Source organism: Embiotoca jacksoni, unplaced genomic scaffold (genome assembly GCF_022577435.1).
Source record: "Embiotoca jacksoni isolate LCO1_2020_lvr unplaced genomic scaffold, fEmbJac1.0.p SCAF_5, whole genome shotgun sequence".
Lineage (NCBI taxonomy): Eukaryota > Metazoa > Chordata > Actinopteri > Embiotocidae > Embiotoca > Embiotoca jacksoni.
In genome coordinates this window covers 9,838,436-9,858,335 of record NW_027185403.1, presented here as the reverse complement: position 1 = coordinate 9,858,335, position 19,900 = coordinate 9,838,436, and the positions used below count along the sequence as shown (strand labels likewise).

Below are 19,900 nucleotides of genomic sequence, written 5' to 3'. Positions count from 1 at the left end.
GTTCATCCCCATATTTGATAGTCATTGATGTATTTTGCAAGATTTATCTGAACATTAATTATTTTATAATGACCTAGACTTGAGGCGAGGATCTTCTGTCTTTTCATAGTTTTTCTCGCCGGAAATAATTGCCCTTCTCAGCACCTACAATAGTGACATCTTTACAAACTCACAATTGATTGTTTTTTCCACTTAGAATATTCAATTTTGTTTAAATTATGCCTGATAATGTCATACAACCTAACTATTCAAATATAAACATGTCATGTTCCTCATAGACGCAATTGTATTTGTCAAATGTAGTATCAAGCAATACTCCCCAATCACCGGTGGCGCGTTTTTCTTTTTCTTCTTAACTCTTGACATTTCAATTCATTTAAAACATTTCAGATGCAATTGTACTTCATGGACTCGGAGTGCCGCTGTTGGCTAGTTTGTATCAGATTTACTGCAGACTCTTTGTACCTCCCATCACGTCTTTCATTTTTGAGGGAGAAAGAGACAGAAGCAAAGCACACCGTTTGGACTTTACTGGACATCGAGGACGTCAAAATCCATTTTTGTGTTTGGAATAAGCCACAAAACTGCGTTGACCTTTAAATTTGGGGAGATAAATTTACAGAAACCATATGAGGTTCATTGTGATAACGTCGAACAGAACAATGAGTTGGCAAGTACTGATGTTTTTCTCGGTGCTCTCTCTCAGCTCGGTGCTTGGACAGGTCAGTTACTCTATTCCCGAGGAAATGCCGAAAGGGTCTCTCGTTGGCAACATGGCAAAAGATTTTGGCTTAAATATTAAAAGACTGAAATCAGGAAAAGCTCGCATTTTCAAACGTGACAGTGACGAATATATTGAGCTGAATACCGACAGAGGCGTCCTCCTCATCAAAAATAGGATAGACAGAGAGGCACTCTGTGGACAGACGACGCCTTGCGCTCTGCATTTTCAGATTATATTAGAGAATCCGATGGAATTTTACAGTGTTACTATTGAGATCACAGATGTTAACGATAACCCCCCGTCTTTTGAAAAGAACGATGTCAAATTTAAAATTAGTGAGTCCGCTGTCCGTGGGGCTAAATTCATATTAGATCGGGCGGTTGATCTTGATGTAGGCTTAAATGGATTGCAAACCTACAAACTTGAACCGACAGAGAATTTTGTTGTTAAGTTACATGATCAATCAGATGGGACGAAAAACGTCGAAATGATCTTAGAGAAACCTCTTGACAGAGAGAAACACGAACAGCTGTCTTTAGTTCTGACGGCGGTGGATGGGGGAGATCCGCAGATGACAGGAACAATGCAGATTTTAATAACTGTTTTAGACGCTAATGACAATGCTCCTGTTTTTACACAGCCTGTTTATAAAGCTTCCATCAGAGAAAATTCACCAGTAGGAACAGTTGTATTGACAGTTACTGCTACAGATGCAGACTATGGATCTAATGGTAGAATAACTTATTCAATTTCCAGTATATTAGACCATGCCCGCGGGTTATTTGAAGTCAATGAGGAAAGTGGTGAAATTCGGCTGAAAGGAAATGTTGACTATGAAAAAGCTCCAACATTTCAGATAAACATTCGTGCAAGTGATGATGGAGGACTAGTTGATTCATGTAAAGTGATTATTGATGTAATTGACATGAATGACAATACACCTGATATCCACATAATGTCTAAATCAAACGTGATATCAGAAGATGCCATACCTGGTACAGTCGTGACAATGATAAATATCGAAGACGCAGATTCAGATGAAAACGGAAAGGTTCAGTGTAGTATAAATAATAATATTCCTTTTGTCATGAAGTCCACAACCAGTGGTTTCTATAGCTTATTGACAGACAGTGATTTGGACAGAGAGACAGACTCTGAGTATAATATCACAGTAACCTGCTCTGATGAAGGAGTGCCCTCCCTCTCCAGTAGCGTCACTCTCACTTTACAGATCTCCGATGTGAATGACAACGCGCCTGTCTTTGAGAGGAGCTCATATGAGGCCTACATTGTAGAAAACAACACACCAGGCCTCTCTATATTCACAGTGAAAGCCAGAGACGCTGACTGGAACCAGAATGCGCGTGTTTCTTACATACTGGAGGACTCCTCTGTTAACGGAGTATCAGTCTCCTCATATGTGTCCGTTAGTGCTGATAGTGGAGTCATCCATGCAGTTCGCTCTTTTGACTACGAGCAGATCAAAGATTTCCAGTTCCGCGTCAAAGCGCAGGATGGAGGCTCTCCTCCACTCAGTAGCAACGTGACTGTGAAAATCCTGATCCGGGACCAGAACGACAACCCCCCTCAGATTCTGTACCCGGTCCAGACTGGTGGCTCTGTGGTGGCTGAAATGGTGCCTCGTTCAGCAGATGTGGGCTATCTGGTGACTAAAGTGGTGGCTGTTGATGTGGACTCTGGACAGAATGCCTGGCTCTCCTATAAACTGCAGAAAGCCACAGACAGGGCGCTGTTTGAAGTGGGCTTACAGAATGGAGAAATCAGAACTATCCGCCAAGTCACTGATAAAGATGCTGTGAAACAAAGACTGAACGTTATAGTGGAGGACAACGGGCAGCCCTCTCGTTCAGCTACAGTCATTGTTAACGTGGCGGTGGCGGACAGCTTCCCTGAAGTGCTGTCGGAGTTCACCGACTTTACACACGACAAGGAATACAACGATAACCTGACTTTTTACTTAGTGCTGGCTCTGGCTGTAGTTTCCTTCCTCTTCATCACGTGTTTAGTGGTTATTATATCAGTGAAGATCTACAGATGGAGACAGTCTCGTGTCATGTATCACTCCAACCTCCCTGTGATTCCATATTATCCACCACGTTACTCGGACACTTTGGGGACAGGGACTCTCCAACACGTGTACAATTACGAGGTGTGCAGGACGACTGACTCCAGAAAGAGTGACTGTAAGTTCGGCAGAGCCGGTAGTCAGAACGTGCTGATAATGGACCCCAGTTCTACAGCGACGATGCAGCGGATACAGAGTGAGAAGAACATCCTGGATGAACCAGACTCTCCTCTAGAGGTTAGAAATTTACAATTTAGGTTAGGATTTACGGAAGCAAACAAATAATTTATTGTTCAGTACCATGGACAGAGATACACCGTCTATCTATCTATCTATCTAATCTAATCTATCTATCTATCTATCTATCTATCTATCTATCTATCTATCTATCTATCTATCTATCTATCTATCTATCTATCTATCTATCTATCTATCTATCTATCTATCTATCTATCTAATATATTTGTACTATTAATAAAATCTAATTCTGTATTTACAATCCTATTTCTGCAATGTCCTTTTACTTCTCTAAGCGCCGCTGTCGGTTAGTTTGAAGACAATAAGGCTCATTGCACGAGTGAAGTCCCCCCTCGTCTGTCTGCGTTATTAGAGCTCTCTTTTACTCGAAACTAGCCTGACAAAGCCAGCCGCCCTCCACTCAGCACTGAACCCTTGATCAAATATTTGGTTGGATTTTGACACGGTGGTTTTGTTTTTCTATTTGGATATTGTGAAGGTTTGCGTCATTATGGCTGTTCATTGTTGTGTGGCTAAAACTAAAATATTTTCATGGTGGCCGCTGCTTCTCTGCATCTGTGCAGAAATGGCTGTCGGTCAGGTCCGTTATTCTATACCCGAGGAAATGGCGACGGGATCGCTTGTCGGGAATATCATTCAGGATCTTGGCTTGGATATTAAACGGCTGAAATCTGGGCGGGCACGGATATTTACCGAGGACGGCAGTGAGTACATTGGTCTGAATGCAGAAAAAGGAACTTTGGTCGTGGCTAAAAGGATAGACAGGGAGGAATTGTGCAAGCAAGTGTCGCCCTGCTCTCTTCATTTCCAAATAATCCTAGAAAATCCGATGGAGTTGCATCGAATAGATGTCGAGATTACAGATATTAATGACAATGCTCCATTTTTTTCCAAGAAGGAATACAATTTCCAGGTTAGTGAATCTGCCTCACCAGGGGCTCGCTATTCGCTTGAGAGTGCCAAAGATCCCGATGTAGCACATAACACCATTCAAACGTACAAACTCAACCCAACAGACAATTTCAAATTGAATATTGTATCTCGGTCTGATGGAACAAAATATATAGAAATGGTTCTGCACACGTCGCTTGACAGAGAAAAACAAGAAGAGCATAAATTAACCCTGACTGCATTTGACGGTGGTGATCCACAGAAATCGGGCTCTGTCAAAATAAACGTCGTTGTTCTGGATGCAAATGACAATGCACCAGTATTTAGCCAGTCTGTTTACGGTGTAACAGTTCCTGAAAACGCCTCAAAGGGCACTGTTATTTTAAGAGTCAGTGCTACTGATAATGATAAGGGAACAAATGAAGAGGTAATGTATTCGTTCTCCCACCACACCGATGGAGCATCATCCCTGTTTAATATGGATCCTCATACTGGGGAAATGATTGTCATTGGTGTTTTAGATTACGAAAAAGTGAAACATTATGAAATAGACATTGAAGCTACAGACAGAGGGGGATTGGCAGACACAAGTAAAGTGCTAATTGAGGTGACCGACCTAAATGATAATGCCCCTGTAATAAGCATAATTTCCCTCTCCAATCCAATACCAGAGGATTCCCCTCTAAATACTGTTATAGCAATGCTTAATATCAAAGACTTGGACTCAGGTAAGAATAGCCAAATTAAGTGCTTTATTAGCCCTTATTTACCTTTTAAAATCAAGTCATCAACCACAAATTTTTATAGCCTGATATCCGACGATGTTTTAGACCGTGAATCAGTGCCAGAATATAATATAACAATAACAGCAACGGATGAGGGTTCCCCACCTTATTCCACAAACAAGACTATTCATTTAAGAATATCAGACGTAAATGATCATGCTCCAATGTTTCCACAGCATTTTGTGTCAGCTTTCATCACTGAAAATAATTCACCTGGCATGTCATTGCTCTCTGTCAAAGCCAGTGACAAGGACTATGGGAGCAATGCACGTATTTCGTATTTCCTTGAAGATAGCCAATTGAATGGGATGTCAGCCTCAGCTTACTTTTCAGTGAATGCAGAGAGTGGAGAGATACTTGCTGTGCGTTCCTTCGATTATGAGCAAACAAAGGAGTTCCATATTCGCGTCAAGGCGCAGGATGGAGGATCTCCTCCACTCAGTAGCAACGTGACTGTGAAAATCCTGATCCAGGACCAGAACGACAACCCCCCTCAGGTTCTGTACCCGGTCCAGACTGGTGGCTCTGTGGTGGCTGAAATGGTGCCTCGTTCAGCAGATGTGGGCTATCTGGTGACTAAAGTGGTGGCTGTTGATGTGGACTCTGGACAGAATGCCTGGCTCTCCTATAAACTGCAGAAAGCCACAGACAGGGCGCTGTTTGAAGTGGGCTTACAGAATGGAGAAATCAGAACTATCCGCCAAGTCACTGATAAAGATGCTGTGAAACAAAGACTGACCGTTATCGTGGAGGACAACGGGCAGCCCTCTCGTTCAGCTACAGTCATTGTTAACGTGGCGGTGGCGGACAGCTTCCCTGAAGTGCTGTCGGAGTTCACTGACTTTACACACGACAAGGAATACAACGACAACTTGACTTTTTACTTAGTGCTGGCTCTGGCTGTAGTTTCCTTCCTCTTCATCACGTGTTTAGTGGTTATTATATCAGTGAAGATCTACAGATGGAGACATGAGCGCCTGTTCTACAAATCAAGTGGGAATCTTCCAGTTATTCCATATTACCCACCACTTTACACAGACGGAGGTACCGGTACATTGAAGCAGGCGTTCAGTTACGAGGTGTATGGAACTACTGACTCTCGGATGAGTGACATTAAGGCCTCTCGACCCTTCAGTCAAAGCACTCTGAGTGTTGACCATAGTGCCACCAGGACAATGCCAAGGCATAAAACAGAGTTAGAGAATATGGTCACAGAGGTGAGATAAGCCACTTCCTTGCTTCCTCGAAACCCATGTTGCCATATTTTTCACGAGTTCTGTTTGTGTGTGAGTGCATGTGTTTGGTTGCTTTTGTCAGTAAATCAGTTAAGCTCCTGCTCACTTATCATTTGGATATTTCTGGCACCACTATCCTCCTCACTGAACGGTTTACTCAGTGTCATTGTGCCTAAAGTAGTCGACAGGTATTTTTTAGATTGTTTGGTGGCTGAATTTAAAGAGATATATAGTTATTTTGTGGTATGAAAATGAAACAGTGTCATTTATTTGGAAAATGGGCATTTAATACTTGACATCCATTTCCCTGTCACAGTTAACATCCACATTGAACTGTTTTCTGTGCCCCAGTTTCATCCACGTTACAGCCCATTGTCACAAAAATACTCTTCAAGACTGCTCTCCCATTTTTGCATTTCAGTTTTCAAAATGCATTCATTAATTTTCCATATACTTACTGCACATCCTCTCACACTTTTGCTGAGTCTCTGGCATGCTTTGAAGAGAGGCTGTACTTCTATGTGGTTATATATGTTTTTTGCCAGGTGTACTGTGTCATATACCTTTTGTTCTTACTTCCTGACATTACATCCCCCTCACTGTATTAGCAGTGTTGTCTTAATTAAAACAAATTTGCATGTTGATTATTAATCAGTTGTGTGCTGCCTCGTGCTGTCAGATATATGCAACAATTTACAATAAAACCTGATGTCATGTGCAGACAAACCAAGTAAAATGATGCTTCCCATGTTTAGAGGGTCCTCTGGTTGACAGATTGACTTACATTTTACTGTGTCTTATCAGACAGAGGTGTGAGGGGAAAAAAAGATACAATGAAAGAAAACCATTCTGGGCTTCATCCCCATTAAAGCTTAGATTGCTGTCACACAGACACACACAACCACGCAGTGCACTACTTTTTCAGTGACCTACTTCTCTTCATAACACGATGCAGGCATGGGCATACGGTACATAGGAAATTACTAAGGATGGATTTCTTTTGACTATATCAAAGGGTGTTATTCTTAATCGATAGATAAAATGATTAGGGTGACGTGATATTTTTGATTAAAGTCTCTAAATGGGGTAGAGGGGAAGCGGAAACAGTCGCTGCTGATCCAGGGGAGATTGAGAACGAGGGAGAAAAACTGTGATGGAGAGGAAGAGAGAGGCGGTGGGGGAGGGGGAGAGGCACGTGGTAGCCGGCACAGTCTCACCATCCCTGTGCAGCATTTGTGTTCATGATGCATAGCAGCCATTTTGATCTGCAGCCCTCTTTGTCTGCTGAAATAGGGAGAAAATAGGGACGTTTTAGGTGTGAAATAGTGATATCTGGTAGCATTTACTGACTGCATTGTAGAAGATCCAGACAAAGGGAGATATGTCTTGATTCAATGTAAAGTAATGGAAGACAAGTGATAACAAGACAGGGAGAGAGAAAGTAGTTATATAACAGACGACATGTGATGTTGGTCATCAGGGCAGAGCCTGAATGTATGTAACAAAAATGTGAAATGACATAGGACAACTGACCTAGATTTTCCTCAAATCTAATGAGTCTAAGTCTGTAAAATGAGGATTTTAATCAGCTTTATATAGACTGTTAATAAGAGTGACATGGCGATAGACTAGATTTGCTTATTCCTCCATCTGGGAGGGTTTTTCTATTATTAGCTGAATATGAAAGCCCTGGGTTGTGTTTTAAAGTAACAGTGTGGTCGACTGCACAAATATCCGCTATTGTTATGAAGCCTGTGGTGAGCAAAATAAAGGCATGTGTGCAAAATATTTAAAACAAATTCTTTCACATTTGGTGAAAAGTACATTTGTCTTTAGATTTAGGGCACATGAAGCTTCACTGAAACATTTAGCTCCATGAATGAGTGATGACTAAATGGCTGTATGATGTGTTTAAGGTTTGTTGTATTTTGTCCAGTTTCACAGGAAGCACTGGATCAATAGTGTGCATGGTCTGGTTGCTCTGGATGGTGTATGTGTTTTAACAGTAAAGTCTATGGTCAAGGGTGTGTGTGTGTGTGTGTGTGTGTGTGTGTGTGTGTGTGTGTGTGTGTGTGTGTGTGTGTGTGTGAAAAGTTCAACTACAAGGCAGAAACCAGGGTTAATTGCATCAGTCCCCCATATCTGCTGGAAGCACTCTACCATAATAATCAACCTACATCTGTGTCTGCTTTACTTGTTTGAACTGCGTCCCATTTCCTCATGTTTATGGTGGTGACGTTTTTTTACTGAGTACCATAAATCCTTTTGACCACAGTGGCTCCGTAGGGGTCAAAGCTCACAGAAACATCTTTGCAACCAGCTAATTGGTTCAGCCTGTTTAATGCCCTGTGCCGGTTCGGCGGGTTGTTTAATGTTCTCTTGTTTATGAAACCTTCTTTGAAGCTGTCATCAGCCTTTTTTAATCCTACACAAACCTCCATTCATGATTTTGCCAAACTTGTTACTGACCACAAAACTATAGCCACACGCAGAGGCTCCCGGTTCCCACAGGCCTATGCTGTTTTTTAAGTGTCAAGCCCTCCACGCTGAGCTGTCTGGTGAGCAGATGTGTGCCCATGTTTATGCCGATGGGGCTCATCAACGCATTGTGCGCTGTGTTTCGGGATGTGGTTAACGTTTACGCTATAACCCCTCACTGTATTTTTGTCAACAACATATCCCAGTTTTCTGTGATGTTGGGGATATTTAAGTGTGACTTCACTTCTGTGGAGCAGACATGCTGCACTTTAGTACACTGAGCATGACATTAACAGAAAATAAAAGTACACACAAGTGCACAGCTGTAATACATAATACTCTCTCCATAAGCTGATTGCTGCTGCTAGTCTCTCTGGAACTGTTGGTTTGTTGCTGTATACAAAGATGCGCGTTTACAAATGTACACAATGTTGCCAAGTAGTCAGAGAGTATCCTTAAACTTAAGCTTTGAGCTCCTCTTCAGCAGTCATCCATCCTGCTTAAGTTTTTTAAAATACAATATTTTTACCAGTTTACTATAGTACTAAATATATTTTGTGCCTTGGGCACATTGTATTGATGGCAGGAAAATCTAAATTGCTCCCAGTGTTTATCTAAAAGTCCACTGAGAAGGGAATAAAGGCAAGCTCACATGTAATATCATTATCTTTGCCTTTCTTTGCATGTGATCAGGTAAACTGGATACGTGTTTGCTTGAAAACATACAAAAGATGGTGTCTGTCTGTCAGTGTGTGTTGTTGTTCCAGGAGAGGAATTGCAAAGTTGTGCACTGATTGCTTCTCTGGGAAGGATTATATTATGGATTACCTGGAACATGTAGGGCATAATTGTATGTGCATGTTTGAATCTCCCAAGATGTCAAACTCTGTCAATGGGTCCAAGCATTGCATTCAATGGGAGTAAATAATAATATATTCTAAATGTTATGATGTTATAGTGTAGTTAGATTATATGACCAGTATTCTTTCCACACTATTATAATAGAATATGTTGATTTTGTTATTTTTCTATCCAAACTGGGAAATTGCCTATATGTTTCTTTAAAAGAATTGCAATTAACTCATTGCAGTTAACATTGTGTTAAATTGTGACTGAAACTGGATGTCCACTGTTCATCAGTCATTCTTGGTTTTTAGCAGTCTTCCTTTTTACTCCTGATCTCATTTTCTGCATCCCTCCCCTCCCCCTCTCCAGCTGCACTGTGCTGCAGAGAAAGAAAGACACACAGAGAAAGGGAGAGGAAGATTGCTCAGTGTAGGACATTTTGTCCTGTCTATAAAAAGACATTATACGCCATGTGGTGTCATTTCATCCCTCAGTAGGTTGCCATGTTCATGGCAAGAAAAAATATCTCTTTTGTACTGCTTTCCAGTCATTTTGTCAAGAGACTCCTTTGTTCCCAGCAGTCTCGAAACATGTGCTTTATTTGATGTTATCAGTGTACATATGTGTGTGTCTGAGCAACGTTTCTCGTGTTGTCCTGTTGTCTTCTTCATTCTCCGTGTTGTTTTTGTAGCTCCTTTTTTTTTTTTTCCCCACCTTTCCAGCTTACATGAAGCAGAGTGGGATGCAAAGCAAGGGTGGTGGGATGGGTTGCCATAGCAACAAGCTGACTCACTGGCAGGACTGTACCATTTTCACAGAGCCACAGGGGATCAGCAGCAGATGCATCCTCTGATGTGTGATGGCTCCATGTATTCTTAGATACTGAGAGGACACAAAACACCCCCTTTTTTGGGGAAAGAGGTGCAGCGTCCTCAGACCTGGGGTGGCTGATGATGGAGAAAAGGGAGGGGGAGAGGGCGATCATGGCTGCTTGTGATGTTTACTCTGATCTATGCTGCCCTGTTTGTTTTTAATGCCCCTGTTTCATCAAAGCCCTGCCCATGATGAGTGCAATGACTTAGATTAACCTTTTTTTTCTTTTTTTTTTATCAAATTCTTTTTTTATTCTCTATGAAAGGAACAGCAGCTTTTTTGTGTCCTTTTTTGTTGCATTGTTGCCCTTGGTGACTTGTTTTAGATATGAGCAACACTGTGATCTTATAATTTTATTTAAAATTTGTACATTTGCATAAAGTGTGAACATTATGTACAGTTTAGTAAATAGTTCATCAGTCTAATAAAAAAAAAGCAGTTGGTTCTTTGCTTTTCATAAGAAGCTTAGATTAGTTCTCACAAAGACATTCATGCCCACATCGGCTGTAAGAAACATGGGGTCACAGTGCAAAGAACCTCATTAATATGGCATGAATTTGTCTCAGGGCATCGCCTCGAGGCCCCCTGCTGTTGCCATGAGGGAAGTGCTTTTGTGCAGCTGTGCAGTATTTTGGTTGCGATTCATACATTGATGATGTCATCAGTGTTTCCCCAAGTCAGCCTTGATCAGGTTAATGTTGTGGGTGAGGCTGAAGTGGTTGGTTTAATAGTATCAAAGCATGTTTGTGCTTCTGGTTGAAGAGGGAAGCAATTGATGTTCCCATTTTCTATTGTAGGACATTATCAAACACCTTAAACTATTCAGTGAAGGCTGTTGACATTTTTTGGGGTAAAGCAGCCACAGTTGCCTGTAACACTGAATTCTATCATTAGCTATCTTCTGAGATAGAGTTTTTTTTCTCCATCTTTCTCAGCAATATAGTCCCTTTTCTTTTCTTTTTTATGGAAAATATTAACTTTATTCTTTGGTTCGTTATTGTCATCACAATTATCCTACCAAGAACAGCAATTCTAAAACATACTTTCTCTTTATCTGTCTTTCTCTTTTGCTCATACACACAAAAACACAGTCACATGAGTCTTGATCACATGTGCACGCTCATTGTTTGATACTTGGGGCTCAGACACTTGTTTCAGTCTTTCATCAATTAAGGTTACAGCCAAATCCCTGGTCTGTACTGTTTGAAAATACAGTTATAAATGTACTACTAATCAAAAGTATGAGACTATTCAAGCTAGTTTCATACTTTTGTTGTTTAATTTTTGCTCTTATATTTTGGTACAGTATATTCTGATTCAGGCCTAACCGATACATCAGGTTATCACAGATATATTGGTATCATCATATATGTTAGCAAATATGCGCTGATTTTACAGAACATAATGTTGAAAAAGATGCTTCATCTAAATTATAAATTACTGGTGTTTTTTTATGTTATTATTATCATTAAATTCCCAGTGAAGTTTACTGTTTCAGTGGACAGCTGTGAAATATATTTGCCAGAAGTGTCAAGTGTTTGATAACCTCATTTGAGGGAGAATTGCAACAAGTGTGTGTTTAGATACAGTGATGTGAAAAAGTGTTTGCCCCTTCCTGATTTCCAATTTTTTTGCATGTCTCTCACACTTACATGTTTCAGATCATCAAACAAATTTAAATATTAGTCAAAGATAACACAAGTAAACACAAAATGCAGTTTTTAAATGAAGGTTTTTATTATTAAAGGAGAAAAAAAAACAAAAACCCGCATGGCCCTGTGTGAAAAAGTGTTTGCCCCCTCCTGTTAAAACATAACTTAACTGTGGTTTATCACACCTGAGTTCAATTTCTCTAACCACACCCAGGCCTGATTACTGCCACACCTGTTCTCAATCAAGAAATCACTTAAATAGGACCTGCCTGACAAAGTGAAGTAGACCAAAAGATCCTCAAAAGCTAGACATCATGCCTATTGAGATGCTGTGGCATGACCTTAAAAAGGCGGTTGGTGCTGGAAAACCCTCCAATGTGGCTGAATTACAACAACTCTGTAAAGATGAGTGGGCCAAAATTCCTCCACAGCGCTGTAAAAGACTCATTGCAAGTTATCGCAAACGCTTGATTGCAATTGTTGCTGCTAAGGGTGGCCCAACCAGTTATTAGGTTTAGGGGGCAAACACTTTTTCACACAGAGCCATGTGGGTTTGGATTTTTTTTTCCCCTTAACAATAAAAACCTTCATTTAAAAACTGCATTTTGTGTTTACTTGTGTTATCTTTGACTAATATTTAAATTTGTTTGATGATCTGAAACATTTAAGTGTGACAAACATGCAAAAAAATAAGAAATCAGGAAGGGGGCAAACACTTTTTTACACCACTGTATACTGTATGTAAAGTATATCTAAAGAATATCAGCCCATATATTGATATCGGAAATTATAAATTTCACATCAGCCCCAAAAATCCAGTATCAGTTGGGCTCTAATTCTGATAAACTTTTCCTCATTTGTAAATTGTAGTAGTTTGTCCGCACACAGCACACTTCCTAACCCCATCACATGTAACAATATATTGTCAATAAAAAATAAACCGAAATTGTATGCATCTATGACTCAAAACTACCATCCTATTTGTTGTGAACCACATGGTAAGTATGCTGGTTGCTCTACTTCCCAAAGCCCGACTCAGTACACTGACCACCAGTCTAACTGACATCCTATCTCTCTTGTTTTTCTCTTTCATGCCCCCCCCCCTTCCTGCTTGGTGCTGCTCCTGTTTTCTCCCTGACTCTTCTTAAATCCTGACCCACCAAATAAGGTAAGAAATATTTCTATCTATATTGTTCACAGGATTGCTATCAAACACATACAGCAATAAAAACAGGACAGTTTACTGATGGTAAACATCACACTCTGGATCACCATACAGTGACAGGATTCAAACACAAACTGTAGCAGTGATTTGGTCAACAGCAGTGTCAGAACAACACACATTGGCACTGAGTGAGGCAGTTAATCATATTTTCTACAACCCACACATCTGTTCACATACCTCACAAAACACTACACTCTCATTAATGACTCTCAATCAGGCATAGATGGATGCATTTATTGTTGACAAGAGTTCATGTGTGACAGTGTGAGTGGTTTGATGTTCAAAACATGATGCCAGTGTTTTATCTGACGCGGGTGTGACACTGAACTACACTCTTCGTCACATGGACACAATTCACAATTAATGCTGTAGTTTAGTAGACAGTTAGCTTCTTTATAATAACCCTATTTTTTTCAGGGTGCAAGAGTACATTATATTTGAACAGGATGTTCAAACTCTGCCCATTAACAGGCTTACATGGTTTAAGGACAGTATTAGCAGGGAAGACAAGCTGTTAAAGTAACTTGTGCTTCACTGATTATACTGTTCAGAATATTACATTGGTTTTTGTTATCTGGACCACCATCTGTTATAAACATGTATAATAAATAAGAAAGTATTACATGACAGTCATTAAATAAAATAAAAGTAGATCAATAACGTAGAGCACAAGTAGCAGGATAGAAAAATATCTCTAGTGTGACACAAACACAGCATGTTAAGAAGACAAATCTACAGTTTTCTATCAAAGGTAATCAACTCAAACAGCAAAGTGATGACTCAACTCCATGTTCATGTTTGAGGCTTTATTTTCTGATGTGATTGTAGTGGACTGGATCTTATTGTTAGGTGTTCTTCATTTAGTCAGTGTCCAGTTTATTAGGAACACCTACAGTAGCTAAATCTAATACAGACTAATACAAAGTCCTGCATATAATCATACCCCCATGAAGGTTACAATGTCCAGTTTTTATTGAAACTGTTTTGGAGAGGTGTCAGTTCAACTTCATGATAGTTTTGATTAATGATGTTGAACTGTATTGCATTCTACAGAGAGGTGTTTCTTTTATCTAGTGTACCTTGATTGACATACAGTGGTGTGAAAAAGTGTTTGTCCCTTCCTGATTTCCAATTTTTTTTTTGCATGTCTGTCACACTTAAATGTTTCAGATCATCAAACAAATTTAAATATTAGTCAAAGATAACACAAGTAAACACAAAATACAGTTTTTAAATGAAGTTTTTTTATTATTAAGGGAGAAAAACAATCCAAACCCACATGGCCCTGTGTGAAAAAGTGTTTGCCCCCTCCTGTTAAAACATAACTTAACTGTGGTTTATCACACCTGAGTTCAATTTCTCTAGCCACACCCAGGCCTGATTACTGCCACACCTGTTCTCAATCAAGAAATCACTTAAATAGGACCTGCCTGACAAAGTGAAGTTGACCAAAAGACCCTCAAAAGCTAGACATCATGCCGAGATCCAAAGAAATTCAGGAACAAATGAGAAAGAAAGTAATTGAGATCTATCAGTCTGGAAAAGGTTCTAAAGCCATTTCTAAAGCTTTGGGACTCCAGCGAACCACAGTGAGAGCCATTATCCACAAATGGAGAAAACATGGAACAGTGGTGAACCTTCCCAGGAGTGGCCGGCCGACCAAAATTACCCCAAGAGCGCAGCGACGACTCATCCGAGATGTCACAAAAGACCCCACAACAACATCCAAAGAACTGCAGGCCTCACTTGCCTCAGTTAAGGTCAGTGTTCATGACTCCACCATAAGAAAGAGACTCAGGATAAATGGCCTGCATGGCAGAGTTCCAAGACGAAACCCACCACTGAGCAAAAAGAACATTAAGGCTCGTCTCATTTTTGCCAGAAAACATCTTGATGATCCCCAAGACTTTTGGGAAAATACTCTGTGGACTGACGAGACAAAAGTTGAACTTTTTGGAAGGTGTGTGTCCCATTACATCTGGCGTAAAAGTAACACCGCATTTCAGAAAAAGAACATCATACCAACAGTAAAATATGGTGGCGGTAGTGTGATGGTCTGGGGCTGTTTTGCTGCTTCAGGACCTGGAAGACTTGCTGTGATAAATGGAACCATGAATTCTACTGTCTACCAAAAAATCCTGAAGGAGAATGTCCGGCCGTCTGTTCGTGACCTCAAGCTGAAGCCAACTTTGGTTCTGCAGCAGGACAATGATCCAAAACACACCAGCAAGTCCACCTCTGAATGGCTGAAGAAAAACAAGATGAAGACTTTGGAGTGGCCTAGTCAAAGTCCTGACCTGAATGCTATGGCATGACCTTAAAAAGGCGGTTGGTGCTGGAAAACCCTCCAATGTGGCTGAATTACAACAACTCTGTAAAGAGGAGTGGGCCAAAATTCCTCCACAGCGCTGTAAAAGACTCATTGCAAGTTATCGCAAACGCTTGATTGAAGTTGTTGCTGCTAAGGGTGGCCCAACCAGTTATTAGGTTTAAGGGGCAAACACTTTTTCACACGGGGCCATGTGGGTTTGGATTGTTTTTCTCCCTTAATAATAAAAACCTTCATTTAAAAACTCCATTTTGTGTTTACTTGTGTTATCTTTGACTAATATTTAAATTTGTTTGATGATCTGAAACATTTAAGTGTGACAAACATGCAAAAAAATAAGAAATCAGGAAGGGGGCAAACACTTTTTCACACCACTGTAAGTGAGGTGGACAAAATAATGGAGACACTCATCAGTGCAACACTATAAAGCATCATATGGTGCAGCCTTCAAAAGGACCATAAAGTTTCCTCTCTAAACAGTTTCAGGAGCAGCTGAAAATTATAACCTTCATGAAGGGATGATTTATTGCTGCAGCAGTCAATTAAACTGCTAAGTGTGCCAAATAAAATGGTAACTAAGTGTATCTGTAACTAATTAAACAAATACCACACAAATAACTTTCTATAATACAAGCCAACACCACATTACATATTTGAAAAACGACATCTGATTTAGTTCACAAACAAATATCATACATTTTCTGAAAAAACAGACAATGTATTGAACGCATTGAAAAGAGATGCACTAATCAGCACAGCGCACTAATGTGCTCTGTGTCCTATTGTTCAACATCAACACCTGAAGACATCACAGGCAATATGAGGTTTGACATTAAGCTTTAAGAGTGAACAACATGCATGTGCTTCCGATTGTGTACGTTACGCCCCTGAAAACGGGGAGAAATAATCACAAGAGTGATGTGGTGATGTTTCCTCAAAGAACGCATTTACTGGAATGACTTACATACATTACCAACATACACTTTAACAGAACAATCAACATTTTCACATACATGCATTATCTCGACAGGTGAATTCACAAAATGGCTGCAACACTCAGTGACGTTACGAGTTGAACCTACAGTGGTGTGAAAAAGTGTTTGCCCCCTTCCTGATTTCTTATTTTTTTTGCAATGTTTGTCACACTTAAATGTTTCAGATCATCAAACAAATTTAAATATTAGTCAAAGATTAACACAAGTAAACACAAAATGGAGTTTTTAAATGAAGGTTTTTATTATTAAGGGAGAAAAAAAAAATCCAAACCCACATGGCCCCGTGTGAAAAAGTATTTTCCCCCTAAACCTAATAACTGGTTGGGCCACCCTTAGCAGCAACAACTGCAATCAAGCGTTTGCCATAACTTGCAATGAGTCTTTTACAGCTGTGGAGGAATTTTGGCAGTAATCAGGCCTGGGTGTGGCTAGAGAAATTGAACTCAGGTGTGATAAACCACAGTTAAGTTATGTTTTAACAGGAGGGGGCAAACACTTTTTCACACAGGGCATGTGGGTTTGGATTTTTTTTTTCTCCCTTAATAATAAAAACCTTAATTTAAAAACTGCATTTTGTGTTTACTTGCTTTATCTTTGACTAATATTTAAATTTGTTTGATGATCTGAAACATTTAAGTGTGACAGACATGCAAAAAAAAATTGGAAATCAGGAAGGGGGCAAACACTTTTTCACACCACTGTAGTTAACAATTAACAATCATAATTTTACACGTGCGACTACACTTTACACTGCTCGACAAAACTCTATTAACTTACCCAAACACGACATACACATTCTCTCGTCACCTCTGACTCATCAGGAAATCATTACAAACACTTCACTGTAAAACAACATCAGCATACCTGAAAACGGGGAGAAATAATCACAAGAGTGATGTGGTGTTGTTTCTTCAGTGAACGCATTTACTGGAATGAGGAGAACTCCGCGAATTCCCCGGGTTTACAGGCGAAGACAAAAGCAATCGATCTCAGGATAGCTGATCAGGCTATTTAGCGGATGATTGATAAAACAATAATGAATGAATTAAAAAAAATAATAAATAAATAAACAATGAGTAAATCACTCGATATTTCAACCTCTTTATGAATATGAATGGAGTCTTTTTAAAATGATAACATCATCAATATTTATACTTGTCACACGTGCTTTAGAATTTCACTCTGTGTATGTTTCTTAATGCCTACAAATATCAGCCTTGGAAATACCGTCATTAAACTAGGAGAAAAAATATCCACCAAAACAAATTAAGAATTGATTGAACAAACACTAACGCTAAAGTTGTCATTATCTAACATCTCTGAACTTTGCAATTCCTCACTGACGAAAGACCGTAAGTACAACATTTGCATAATTCTATATAATATGTGTGCTCAAACTTTAGTAGAAGTGTACTGGTATATTTTTGACCATTACTATTTTTGATGTCCTGTCATTACAATAGTAAAACTTCCTTCTGGGACAGTCTCCTCCTGTTTGTATTCTTGTGTACCGTTAGAAAAAAAAAAAAAAGTGAAATTCAAGGTTTTCTTGTGTTTCTTATCATGACTGTCTTCAGTGAGAGTTTATTAAACTGGCTGCCTCGGCATGCAGCAGCAGCAGCAGCAGCAGTTGGCCGCCTGTGTGGCGCTGTCCACACCGGTGGTGCTGAAAGTAGCTCCGTCGCTCTCTCCCCCTCCCTCTGGTTGTCTCTCACACTGCCTCTCTACATCTCCCGCTGTCGCCCAGCTCCTTTTAGAAAATGTGACTACTGCAAACACTAAAGGTTTTTTTCTGCATATTTTTCATATTATTTTGTACATGTTACAATATATCAGTTTAATATTTTGATAATTAATTCAGGCGTTTTGAACTTAATATCATAATTTATGACGATATATAATGCCTGTTGTTAGCCGAGGGATATTACCTAAACTATGGTGCATAGTTGTTTAAAATGGAATCATCTCAGAACTACGGCAGTGTAACACTGCGTAATCTGTCGTCAAAATACCTAATTTGTCGGCGAAATTTGTGTAAATAACGCTCCCTCCTTTCCATCTCTGTGTGAGTGAGAGAGTGAGTGAGTGAGAGAGAGAGAGAGAGAGAGAGAGAGAGAGAGAGAGAGAGAGAGAGAGAGAGAAAGAGAGAGAGAGAGGATGCGTGAGTAAACACCTTCCTACGCCATCTGCCATCTGCACTCTGCACTCCTCCTCCTCCCTTTTCACTTGCTCTACAGACCTCCATACGGGTATCTTACGTTATCAGAATTATTTCTCTGAGGCGGGTGGAGAGCTGTGAAGGCGTAATGACGTCTGCAGGCTGCACTGCTTTCTCTGGCCACAGGAAGGCAACGAAGAGCCTTGTCTGCCACAAAGGCATGTGCACGGCTGCAAGCACATACAGGCAAGAGCATAGACGGATTAACACAAATCATTGCATGTGTGACCATGCAATGATCAGTCATTGATTTGTCGAAGTACTCAGTAATCTATTATTCATTTTTGTATTACTATTTTTGTTATTGTTGTTGTTATCTATTATTGCACCTGTTTTTCATAATTCATGTATGATAGAGTCTTAATATACTCTATATTTATAAATGCACATTTTAAAAGGGCTGATGAGGAGGCTTTTTAATGCGTAAATGATGATATTTCATATAATAGACTAATGATAACCAGTGTAATTTCTTTGTGGATTATACTTTTACGTCACTGTTCTGAAGACGTCCACTATGCCATGGTTGGTGGAAATAAGCAGAGTCTCTCCACCAATGATATCCAGAGCTGTACAAAGAGATCTACTCCGGCTCACCGAGTAGCATCAGCCTCGTAACCGTTGCAATGTTCTGCACAGGAGGAGAGGGATGCATATGCATACACAAAGCATGACTGTTACTGATATATTTGAGGACGCATTGGATTATACATCTTCTATACATCATCAGTTAGGAAGCTGATCGGAGTGAAAAGATACGGGATTTATGGAACGTGGAATAATGTGGAGCAAATTACCGACATGGCAGGTGATTTTGTGGTGGCATCATTTCTTTCTATTGTGGAGTACAATAGACGGACAGACTCGCTACAGCATCCCGGAGGAACTGAAACAGGGCTCTGTGGTAGGAAATCTAGCCAAAGATTTGGGTTTGGTTATATCTGAACTGTATCGGCGTAAGTTACGGATAACCTCAGAAGCTGGTAAGCAGTATTTTAATGTGGACTCGGGGAAGGGAGATCTGGTGGTGATTGATAGGATAGATAGGGAAGAACTGTGTGGGCAAAGACCGTCATGTTTGTTGCCTTTGGAACTCGTTATCGATAACCCCCTGCAGCTGCATAGAGTTGAAATTGAGATACAGGACACAAACGATAATTCTCCCAGTTTTCTTACGAAAGACAAAGTAGTGAAAATTGCAGAGTTGGTAAATCCAGGCGCGCGGTTTCCTTTAGAAAGTGCACAGGACCCCGATGTCGGCACTAATTCTGTACGCTCTTATCTCATAAGCAAAAATGATCATTT

General features: G+C 40.1%; 2 protein-coding genes across 44 annotated transcripts in view; both read left to right on the top strand.

The window, feature by feature from the left end:
* Positions 1 to 17,428, top strand: part of LOC138211666 (protocadherin gamma-A2-like) — a 56,008-nt gene extending 38,580 nt beyond the window's left edge. The window contains exon 2 of the mRNA XM_069171701.1: positions 17,293 to 17,428. Coding sequence (XP_069027802.1) covers positions 17,293 to 17,295 — 3 coding nt within the window. The 3' untranslated portion in view covers positions 17,296 to 17,428. The remainder of the gene's footprint in view (positions 1 to 17,292) is intronic.
* The window catches only part of LOC138211660 (protocadherin gamma-C5-like), a 284,193-nt gene that overhangs the window by 224,888 nt on the left and 39,405 nt on the right, over positions 1 to 19,900 (top strand). Inside the window, exon 1 of one of the 43 annotated variants that reach the window (XM_069171651.1) lies at positions 486 to 3,047. The exons of 40 other annotated variants lie outside the window; for them this stretch is intronic. In XM_069171651.1, coding sequence (XP_069027752.1) covers positions 630 to 3,047 — 2,418 coding nt within the window. In that variant the 5' untranslated portion in view covers positions 486 to 629. Of the gene's footprint in view, positions 1 to 485; positions 3,048 to 3,430; positions 5,962 to 19,900 lie in introns of those variants that run through there. 2 more of the 43 variants (XM_069171682.1, XM_069171654.1) reach the window with 2 other exon arrangements.